The following is a 12151-nucleotide window of genomic DNA, read 5'->3' as shown; positions in this document are numbered from 1 at the left end:
GTGTGTGTGTGTGTGTGTGTGTGTGTGTGTGTGTGTGTGTGTGTGTGTCTCTAACATACAGTATCTGTGTGTGTGTGTGTGTCTCTAACATACAGTATCTGTGTGTGTGTGTGTGTGTCTCTAACATACAGTATCTCTGTGTGTGAGTGTTTCTAACATACAGTATATGTGTGTGTGTGTGTGTGTGTGTGTGTGTGTGTGTGTCTCTAACATACAGTATCTCTGTGTGTGAGTGTCTCTAACATACACTATCTCTGTACTGACAGTTCACCACAAAAGTTTATACAATTCTAAACTATATTGTTAATATATGAAGGTATAATATGCTACTAGAGAGGGTTTTCACAGCCCTGTGATGGTTACATTGTTATACTAGCTTTATTCAGCAATCCTGACAATGATAGCAGCATGAAGAATTACTTTGATTAAAAAATAGAAAACTGTTGAAAGTACCCACATGATGAGTTAGCAGATATTGTGGATACAGGCCGCTCTACAGCAGAGTGTGCTGTGCGTGCTACTTTGTTTCTGTTGTGTGACTGATTTGTAAGTCGCTCTTGATAACAGTGTGATAAATGACTGGACTATTCCCAGGGATCGGGGAATGAACTACATCGTTGGGAAAGACTGGAGAGATCTGTTTGACATTGTCATCGTACAGGCCGACAAACCTGGCTTCTTCAACGACAGGAGAAAGTAAGGGTCTCATATTCACTCCCTAGCCCTTCCCTTTGTCCCTGTTCAATGTGGTGGAGGTTTTACCACTACACTCCCGAGCCCTTCCCTTTGTCCCTGTTCAATGTGGTGGAGGTTTTACCACTACACTCCCTAGCCCTTCCCTTTGTCCCTGTTCAATGTGGTGGAGGTTTTACCACTACACTCCCTAGCCCTTCCCTTTGTCCCTGTTCAATGTGGTGGAGGTTTTACCACTACACTACCCATCCTTCGTTTGTTATGTCCAGTTGACCTCCACTGTGTGTTCTGACGTTAGTTTGTCATGTCCAGTTGACCTCCACTGTGTGTTCTGACGTTAGTTTGTCATGTCCAGTTCCAGTTTGTCATGTCCAGTTGACCTCCACTGTGTGTTCTGACGTTAGTTTGTCATGTCCAGTTGACCTCCACTGTGTGTTCTGACGTTAGTTTGTCATGTCCAGTTGACCTCCACTGTGTGTTCTGACGTTAGTTTGTCATGTCCAGTTGACCTCCACTGTGTGTTCTGACGTTAGTTTGTCATGTCCAGTTGACCTCCACTGTGTGTTCTGACGTTTGTCTTCCACTGTCCTTCCTAGGCCCTTCAGGCGAGTGACAGATAAAGGGGTGCTTCATTGGGACAGGATTCACAAGCTGGAGAAGGGGAAGATCTACAAACAGGTATATGGACAACGGTTCTAGAGCAGTCTGTCTACTAGGACCCCTGATGCACTAGGACTCCTGATGCACTAGCACCCCTGATGCACTAGGACCCCTGATGCACTAGGACCCCAGATGCACTAGGACCCCAGATGCACTAGGACCCCTGATGCACTAGGACCCCTGATGCACTAGGACCCCTGATGCACTAGGACCCCTGATGTACTAGGACCCCTGATGCACTAGGACCCCTGATGCACTAGGACCCCTGATGTACTAGGACCCCTGATGCACTAGGACCCCTGATGTACTAGGACCCCTGGTGTACTTGGTCTATTCACAGGGTGGTTCTTGAGAAGACACATGAGACTATAGGCTTACTGGTAGAATGCACAAGAGGGGGTACCTCAGGGGTCCAAGTACAGGACGGAACACAATGTATTCGGTGGTAAAGTAACCAAAAAAAGGTTGACAACTACTGTTCTAGAGATGTAGCTCTGTCATACAGACTTGGGAATAACTGACTGTTTTCTTTGTTCTGCAGGGAAACCTCTATGAGTTCCTGAGACTGACGGGCTGGAGGGGGTCCAAGGTGTTGTACTTTGGAGATCACATCTACAGTGACCTGGCAGTAAGTCTAACCATTGCTTTTACACTGCATAGGTTAATATTTAAAATGATCATAGAAAATGTTCACACCATCATAGAAACGACACGGTCAGATATTAATATATAGGTTTGAGTTAAGTAGCGTTTAATTATTATTTTTTTAAACGAAAGGTCAGCCCATGATTGGCTGGCCTGTTACAGAAACAGAGGTATTTGAGTTGTTCTGTGGTTTATCGACTCCTCGGGTTTGAGAAAAAGGTTTTTATAAATCCATGTGTTATATGTGGGTGTGTAGGACCTGACCCTGAAGCACGGCTGGAGGACTGGCGCCATCATCCCTGAGCTGAGGAAAGAGATCAAGATCATGAACACTGAGGAATGTGTTCACCTGATGACCTGGTTACAGGGTCTGACTGGGCTGATAGAACACATGCAGGTAGGTGGGTTGTGGGAGGAGGTGTATCTGTCTGTCTGTCTGCCTGTCTGCCTGCCTGTCTGTCTGCCTGTCTGCCTGCCTGCCTGCCTGCCTGCCTGCCTGCCCGTCTGCCTGCCTGCCTGCCTGCCTGCTCTGTCTGCAGCTATGAATCTAAAGAGCATCTACTTTGCTCCCTCCTTCCCAGCACCACAGACATGTAGTCTCAGTACGTACAGCATACATTCTCTCCTCCCTCCTTCCCAGCACCACAGACATGTAGTCTCAGTATGTACCCTCCTCCCTCCTTCCCAGCACCACAGACATGTAGTCTCAGTACGTACAGCATACATTCTCTCCTCCCTCCTTCCCAGCACCACAGACATGTAGTCTCAGTACGTACAGCATACATTCTCTCCTCCCTCCTTCCCAGCACCACAGACATGTAGTGTCAGTATGTACAGCATACATTCTCTCCTCCCTCCTTCCCAGCACCACAGACATGTAGTCTCAGTACGTACAGCATACATTCTCTCCTCCCTCCTTCCCAGCACCACAGACATGTAGTCTCAGTATGTACAGCATACATTCTCTCCTCCCTCCTTCCCAGCACCACAGATATGGGGCGGCAGTGTAGCCTAGTGGTTAGAGCATTGGACTAGTAACCGAAAGGTAACCAAATCCCCAAGCTGACAAGGTACAAAATCTGTCGTTCTGCCCTTGAACAGGCAGTTAACCCACAGTTCCTAGGCCGTCATTGAAAATAAGAATTTGTTCTTAACTGACTTGCCTAGTTAAATAAAGGTAAAAAAATAAATAAAAAATATGTAGTCTCAGTACGTACAGCATACATTATCTCCTCCCTCCTTCCTAGCACCACAGACATGTAGTCTCAGTATGTACAGCATACATTCTCTCCTCCCTCCCTTCCAGGTCCACAGAGATCCAGCTTCTCAAGCTGTCGTCCAGGAGTGGATCAAAGAGAGAGAAGCCATGAGGTACCATTGGGGGAAGAGCTTATATATATATATATATTATTAGTTGTTATATGCTATGTTGTTATATGCTATGTTGTTAGTTGTTATATGCTATAGTGTTAGTTGTTATATGCTATATTGTTAGTTGTTATATGCTATATTGTTAGTTGTTATATGCTATATTGTTAGTTGTTATAAGCTATGTTGTTAGTTGTTATAAGCTATGTTGTTAGTTGTTATAAGCTATGTTGTTAGTTGTTATATGCTATGTTAGTTGTTATATGCTATGTTGTTAGTTGTTATATGCTATGTTGTTAGTTGTTATATGCTATATTGTTAGTTGTTATATGCTATGTTGTTATATGCTATGTTGTTAGTTGTTATATGCTATAGTGTTAGTTGTTATATGCTATGTTGTTATATGCTATGTTGTTATATGCTATGTTGTTAGTTGTTATATGCTATGTTGTTATATGCTATGTTGTTTTTGCTATGTTGTTTTTGCTATGTTGTTATATGCTATGTTGTTATATGCTATGTTATATGCTATGTTGTTAGTTGTTATATGCTATGTTGTTATATGCTATGTTGTTAGTTGTTATATATGTTGTTATATGCTATGTTGTTAGTTGTTATAAGCTATATTGTTAGTTGTTATATGCTATATTGTTAGTTGTTATATGCTATGTTGTTAGTTGTTATATGCTATGTTGTTATATGCTATGTTGTTATATGCTATGTTATATGCTATATTGTTATATGCTATGTTGTTATGCTATGTTGTTATATGCTATGTTGTTAGTTGTTATAAGCTATATTGTTAGTTGTTATATGCTATATTGTTAGTTGTTATATGCTATGTTGTTAGTTGTTATATGCTATGTTGTTATATGCTATGTTGTTATATGCTATGTTATATGCTATATTGTTATATGCTATGTTGTTATATGCTATGTTGTTATATGCTATGTTGTTAGTTGTTATATGCTATGTTAGTTGTTATATGATATGTTGTTATATGCTATGTTGTTAGTTGTTATATGCTATGTTGTTATATGCTATGTTGTTATATGCTATGTTATATGCTATATTGTTATATGCTATGTTGTTATATGCTATGTTGTTATATGCTATGTTGTTAGTTGTTATATGCTATGTTGTTAGTTGTTATATGCTATGTTGTTAGTTGTTATATGCTATGTTGTTAGTTGTTATATGCTATGTTGTTAGTTGTTATATGCTATGTTGTTAGTTGTTATATGCTATGTTGTTAGTTGTTATATGCTATGTTGTTAGTTGTTATATGCTATGTTGTTAGTTGTTATATGCTATGTTGTTAGTTGTTATATGCTATGTTGTTAGTTATGAAACACTTGTTATGCTATGTTATGTTGTTGTTGTTATATGCTATGTTGTTAGTTGTTATATGCTATGTTGTTGTGTTATATGCTATGTTGTTAGCTTGTTATATGCTATGTTGTTAGTTGTTATATGCTATGTTGTTAGTTGTTATATGCTATGTTGTTAGTTGTTATATGCTATGTTGTTAGTTGTTATATGCTATGTTGTTAGTTGTTATATGCTATGTTGTTAGTTGTTATATGCTATGTTGTTAGTTGTTATATGCTATGTTGTTAGTTGTTATATGCTATGTTGTTAGTTGTTATATGCTATGTTGTTAGTTGTTATATGCTATGTTGTTAGTTGTTATATGCTATGTTGTTTTTGCTATGTTGTTATATGCTATGTTGTTATATGCTATGTTGTTAGTTGTTATATGCTATGTTGTTATATGCTATGTTGTTAGTTGTTATATGCTATGTTGTTATATGCTATGTTGTTAGTTGTTATATGCTATATTGTTAGTTGTATATGCTATATTGTTAGTTGTTATATGCTATGTTGTTAGTTGTTATATGCTATGTTGTTATATGCTATGTTGTTATATGCTATGTTGTTAGTTGTTATATGATGTTGTTGTTGTTATATGCTATGTTGTTAGTTGTTATATGCTATGTTGTTATATGCTATGTTGTTAGTTGTTATATGCTATGTTGTTATATGCTATGTTGTTAGTTGTTATATGATATGTTGTTATATGCTATGTTGTTAGTTGTTATATGCTATGTTGTTAGTTGTTATATGCTATGTTGTTATATGCTATGTTGTTAGTTGTTATATGCTATATTGTTAGTTGTTATATGCTATATTGTTAGTTGTTATATGCTATGTTGTTAGTTGTTATATGCTATATTGTTAGTTGTTATATGCTATGTTGTTAGTATGTTATATGCTATGTTATTAGTTGTTATATGCTATGTTGTTAGTTGTTATATGCTATGTTGTTAGTTGTTATATGCTATGTTGTTAGTTGTATATGCTATGTTGTTAGTTGTTATATGCTATGTTGTTGTTATATGCTATGTTGTTAGTTGTTATATGCTATGTTGTTATATGCTATGTTATATGCTATGTTGTTAGTTGTTATATGCTATGTTGTTATATGCTATGTTGTTAGTTGTTATATATGTTGTTATATGCTATGTTGTTAGTTGTTATATGCTATATTGTTAGTTGTTATATGCTATATTGTTAGTTGTTATATGCTATGTTGTTAGTTGTTATATGCTATGTTGTTATATGCTATGTTGTTATATGCTATGTTATATGCTATGTTGTTATATGCTATGTTGTTATGTTGTTGTTATATGCTATGTTGTTATATGCTATGTTGTTATTGTTATATGCTATGTTGTTATATGCTATGTTGTTATATGCTATGTTGTTAGTTGTTATATGATATGTTGTTATATGCTTGTTATATGCTATGTTGTTAGTTGTTAGTTGTTAGCTATATTGTTAGTTGTTATATGCTATATTGTTAGTTGTTATATGCTATGTTGTTAGTTGTTATATGCTGTTGTTGTTGTTATATGCTATGTTGTTATATGCTATGTTGTTGTTGTTGTTGTTATATGCTATGTTGTTATATGCTATGTTGTTAGTTGTTATATGCTATGTTGTTATATGCTATGTTGTTAGTTGTTATATGCTATGTTGTTGTTGTTATATGCTATGTTGTTAGTTGTTATATGCTATGTTGTTATATGCTATGTTGTTGTTATATGCTATGTTGTTATATGCTATGTTGTTAGTTGTTATATGCTATATTGTTAGTTGTTATATGCTATATTGTTAGTTGTTATATGCTATGTTGTTGTTAGTTGTTATATGCTATGTTGTTGTTGTTATATGCTATGTTGTTATATGCTATGTTGTTGTTGTTATATGCTATGTTGTTAGTTGTTATATGCTATGTTGTTATATGCTATGTTGTTAGTTGTTATATGCTATGTTGTTATATGCTATGTTGTTATATGCTATGTTGTTAGTTGTTATATGATATGTTGTTATATGCTATGTTAGTTGTATATGCTATGTTGTTATATGCTATGTTGTTAGTTGTTATAAGCTATATTGTTAGTTGTTATATGCTATATTGTTAGTTGTTATATGCTATGTTGTTATATGCTATGTTGTTATATGCTATGTTGTTATATGCTATGTTGTTAGTTGTTATATGCTATGTTGTTGTTGTTATATGCTATGTTGTTATATTATATGTTATATGTTGTTAGTTGTTATATGCTATGTTGTTGTTGTTATATGCTATGTTGTTAGTTGTTATATGCTATGTTGTTATATGCTATGTTGTTATATGCTATGTTGTTAGTTGTTATATGATATGTTGTTATATGCTATGTTGTTAGTTGTTATATGCTATGTTGTTATATGCTATATTATTAGTTGTTATATGCTATATTGTTATATGCTATGTTGTTATATGCTATGTTGTTATATGCTATGTTATATGCTATGTTATATGCTATATTGTTATATGCTATGTTGTTATATGCTATGTTGTTAGTTGTTATATGATATGTTGTTATATGCTATGTTGTTAGTTGTTATATGCTATGTTGTTAGTTGTTATATGCTATGTTGTTAGTTGTTATATGCTATATTGTTAGTTGTTATATGCTATATTGTTAGTTGTTATATGCTATATTGTTATATGCTATGTTGTTATATGCTATATTGTTAGTTGTTATATGCTATATTGTTATATGCTATGTTGTTATATGCTATATTATTAGTTGTTATATGCTATATTGTTATATGCTATGTTGTTATATGCTATGTTGTTATATGCTATGTTATATGCTATGTTATATGCTATATTGTTATATGCTATGTTGTTATATGCTATGTTGTTAGTTGTTATATGATATGTTGTTATATGCTATGTTGTTAGTTGTTATATGCTATGTTGTTAGTTGTTATATGCTATATTGTTAGTTGTTATATGCTATATTGTTATATGCTATGTTGTTATATGCTATATTATTAGTTGTTATATGCTATGTTGTTATATGCTATGTTGTTATATGCTATGTTGTTAGTTGTTATATGCTATGTTGTTATATGCTATGTTGTTATATGCTATGTTGTTATATGCTATGTTGTTAGTTGTTATATGCTATGTTGTTATATGCTATGTTGTTGCTATGTTATATATGTTGTTATATGCTATGTTGTTATGTTGTTATATGCTATATTGTTATATGCTTGTTATATGCTATGTTGTTAGTTGTTATATGCTATGTTGTTATATGCTATGTTGTTAGTTGTTATATATGTTGTTATATGCTATGTTGTTAGTTGTTATATGCTTGTTATATGTTAGTTGTTATATGCTATGCTATGTTGTTAGTTGTTATATGCTATGTTGTTAGTTGTTATATGCTATGTTGTTAGTTGTTATATGCTATGTTGTTAGTTGTTATATGCTATATTGTTAGTTGTTATATGCTATATTATTAGTTGTTATATGCTATGTTGTTATATGCTATGTTGTTATATGCTATGTTATATGCTATATTGTTATATGCTATGTTATATGCTATGTTGTTAGTTGTTATATATGTTGTTATATGCTATGTTGTTAGTTGTTATATATGTTGTTATATGCTATGTTGTTAGTTGTTATATGCTATGTTAGTTGTCATATGCTATGTTGTTAGTTGTTATATGCTATGTTGTTAGTTGTTATATGCTATGTTGTTAGTTGTTATATGCTATGTTGTTATATGCTATGTTGTTAGTTGTTATATGCTATGTTGTTAGTTGTTATATGCTATGTTGTTAGTTGTTATATGCTATGTTGTTTTTTGTTGTTATATGCTATGTTGTTATATGCTATGTTGTTAGTTGTTATATGCTATGTTGTTATATGCTATGTTGTTTTTGCTATGTTGTTATATGCTATGTTGTTATATGCTATGTTGTTTTTGCTATGTTGTTATATGCTATGTTGTTATATGCTATATTGTTAGTTGTTATATGCTATGTTGTTAGTTGTTATATTATGTTGTTTGTTATATGCTATGTTGTTTTTGCTATGTTGTTATATGCTATGTTGTTTTTGCTATGTTGTTATATGCTATGTTGTTATATGCTATGTTGTTATATGCTATGTTGTTATATGCTATATTGTTAGTTGTTATATGCTATATTGTTAGTTGTTATATGCTATGTTGTTATATGCTATATTGTTATATGCTATGTTGTTATATGCTATATTGTTAGTTGTTATATGCTATATTGTTATATGCTATGTTGTTATATGCTATGTTGGTATATGCTATATTGTTAGTTGTTATATGCTATGTTGTTATATGCTATGTTGTTATATGCTATGTTGTTATATGCTATGTTGTTATATGCTATGTTGTTATATGCTATGTTGTTATATGCTATGTTGTTATATGCTATGTTGTTATATGCTATGTTGTTATATGCTATGTTGGTATATGCTATATTGTTAGTTGTTATATGCTATATTGTTATATGCTATGTTGTTATATGCTATGTTGTTATATGCTATATTGTTAGTTGTTATATGCTATATTGTTAGTTGTTATATGCTATGTTGTTATATGCTATGTTGTTATATGCTATGTTGTTATATGCTATGTTGTTATATGCTATGTTGTTATATGCTATGTTGTTATATGCTATGTTGTTATATGCTATGTTGTTATATGCTATGTTGTTATATGCTATGTTAGTTGTTATATGCTATGTTAGTTGTTATATGCTATATTGTTAGTTGTTATATGCTATGTTGTTATATGCTATATTGTTAGTTATATGCTATATTGTTAGTTATATTCTATATTGTTAGTTATATGCTATATTGTTAGTTATATGCTATATTGTTAGTTATATGCTATATTGTTAGTTATATGCTATATTGTTAGTTATATGCTATATTGTTAGTTATGCTATATTGTTAGTTATATGCTATATTGTTAGTTATATGCTATATTGTTAGTTATATGCTATATTGTTAGTTATATGCTATATTGTTAGTTATATGCTATATTGTTAGTTATATGCTATATTGTTAGTTATGCTATATTGTTAGTTATGCTATATTGTTAGTTATATGCTATATTGTTAGTTATATGCTATATTGTTAGTTATATGCTATATTGTTAGTTATATGCTATATTGTTAGTTATATGCTATATTGTTAGTTATATGCTATATTGTTAGTTATATGCTATATTGTTAGTTATATGCTATATTGTTAGCTATATGCTATATTGTTAGCTCCTTTATGTAGCTTCCCTTCAAATAAAGTCTTGCCCATAGTTCCCTATAGGTGGCTGTACCCATTAAATGTTTGAGAGGATAAATAGTGTTTTTAAACTTACTTTCTCTCTTTTTTTACAGATATTTCTCTTAACATGCAAAACAAGCACTAACAATATTGTACATCTTTCGTCAAACAACAGATCGCAGACAAAGGACATCTTCAATGGCCAGTTTGGGAGTCTCTTCCGGACCTACCACAACCCCACCTACTTCTCCCGCCGCCTGTCTCGTTTCGCTGACATCTACATGGCGTCCCTCAGCTGTCTGCTCAACTATGACTTCCATCACACCTTCTTCCCCCGTCGTACGCCCCTGCAACACGAGTCACCCTTCTGGCCCGAGCAGACCAGCGCCGGGGCCCTGAAGATGCCCTTCATACCCCCACAGAACCACAACTGAAGAGTAGAACAGGGAATGGGGAGGGGGGGGTTTCAGTGTGACACCCTGTCCGGGCTTGACTCAGACTAGAGAGGCTAGCGTGACGGGTTTCACTGCGATACTCCGTCCAAGACCTGATCTAAGTAGAGAGGGGAGGGGGAAGGGGTTTATTGTGACACTCTGTCTTGACCTAATCTGAATAGAGAGGGGAAGGGTTTCACTGCGACACTCCGTCCAAGACCTAATCTGAATAGAGAGGGGAAGGGGTTCATTGTGACACTCCGTCCAAGACCTGATCTAAGTAGAGAGGGGAGGGGGAAGGGGTTCATTGTGACACTCTGTCTTGACCTAATCTGAGTAGAGAGGGGAAGGGACGGGTTTCACTGCGACACTCTGTCCAAGACCTGATCTAAGTAGAGAAGGGGAAGGGTTTCACTGCGACACTCTGTCCAAGACCTGATCTGAGTAGAGAGGGGAGGGGGAAGGGGTTCATTGTGACACTCTGTCTTGACCTGCTCTGGACACAGAGCTCACAAATACCTGTTTCACTCTATCATGCTGACCTGAAACATACTGAAACATATGTAGACAAGCCAGCTGAGTAGGGTGAAAAGGGTAGAAGATGGTGTACGGGACTCTGCTGACTCTATTTACTGTCTCTATTTTCCACTGATGTCATCTCATGTTGACCTTACTCTATTTTCTACTGACGTCATCTCATGTTGACCTTACTCTATTTTCTACTGACGTCATCTCATGTTGACCTTACTCTATTTTCTACTGATGTCATCTCATGTTGACCTTACTCTATTTTCCACTGATGTCATATCATGTTGACCTTACTCTATTTTCCACTGATGTCATCTCATGTTGACCTTACTCTATTTTCCAGTGACGTCATCTCATGTTGACCTTACGGCTGTCAGTAACTTCAATACTGACCTGCTCTGCTTTTATAATCTCGCTATTATATGTGTAGGTTGAATTTAAAACAGTAACTCTTAAATATTTCTGCCATGTTTCTGTTTTATGTTGAAAACTAGCGGTACGGTTAGCTTAGGTTAGCTTAGGTTAGCTTTGGTTAGCTTAGGTTAGCTTAGTACGCTATACCAAAACATGACACAATACGTTTGCTTGAATGTTCTTGACACACATACAGAATGGAAACAAATAACAATTTACTCAGATCTGCAAACTTGCATCCAAACAATATACAGTTGAAGTCGGAAGTTTACATACACCTTAGCCAAATACATTTAAACTCAACATTTAATCCTAGTAACAATTCCCTGTCTTAGGTCAGTTAGGATCACCACTTTATTTTAAGAATGTGAATTGTCAGAATAATAGTAGAGAGAATGATTTCTTTCAGCTTTTATTTCTTTCATCACATTCCTAGTGGGTCAGAAGTTTACATATACTCAATTAGTATTTGGTTCCATTGCCTTTAAATTGTTTAACTTGGGTCAAATGTTTCGGTTAGCCTTCCACAAGCTTTCCACAATAACTTGGGTGAATTTTGGCCCATTCCGCCTGACAGAGCTGGTGTAACTGAGTCAGGCTTGTAGGCCTCCTTGCTCACACACAATGTTTTCAGTTCAGCCAACAGATTTTCTAAAGGATTGAGGTCAGGGTTTTAAGATGGCCACTCAAATACCTTGACTTTGTTGTCCTTAAGCCATTTTGCCACAACTTTGGAAGT

The 12151-nt window shown here is 34.6% G+C and overlaps 1 protein-coding gene across 1 annotated transcript in view; it reads left to right on the top strand.

Annotated features, from left to right (window-relative positions):
* LOC112238273 (5'-nucleotidase domain-containing protein 3-like) overlaps positions 1–11765 on the top strand; it is a 41894-nt gene extending 30129 nt beyond the window's left edge. Inside the window, exons 8-13 of the mRNA XM_042301846.1 lie at positions 595–696; positions 1290–1371; positions 1895–1981; positions 2255–2395; positions 3305–3369; positions 10212–11765. Coding sequence (XP_042157780.1) covers positions 595–696; positions 1290–1371; positions 1895–1981; positions 2255–2395; positions 3305–3369; positions 10212–10470 — 736 coding nt within the window. The 3' untranslated portion in view covers positions 10471–11765. The remainder of the gene's footprint in view (positions 1–594; positions 697–1289; positions 1372–1894; positions 1982–2254; positions 2396–3304; positions 3370–10211) is intronic.
* The last annotated feature ends 386 nt before the right edge of the window (positions 11766–12151 follow it).

The sequence above is a fragment of the Oncorhynchus tshawytscha genome, linkage group LG19, assembly GCF_018296145.1.
Source record: "Oncorhynchus tshawytscha isolate Ot180627B linkage group LG19, Otsh_v2.0, whole genome shotgun sequence".
In the NCBI taxonomy this organism is placed as follows: Eukaryota; Metazoa; Chordata; class Actinopteri; order Salmoniformes; family Salmonidae; genus Oncorhynchus; species Oncorhynchus tshawytscha.
Note: the sequence above shows the minus strand (reverse complement) of the source record. Positions and strands in the feature narration are given on the sequence as shown.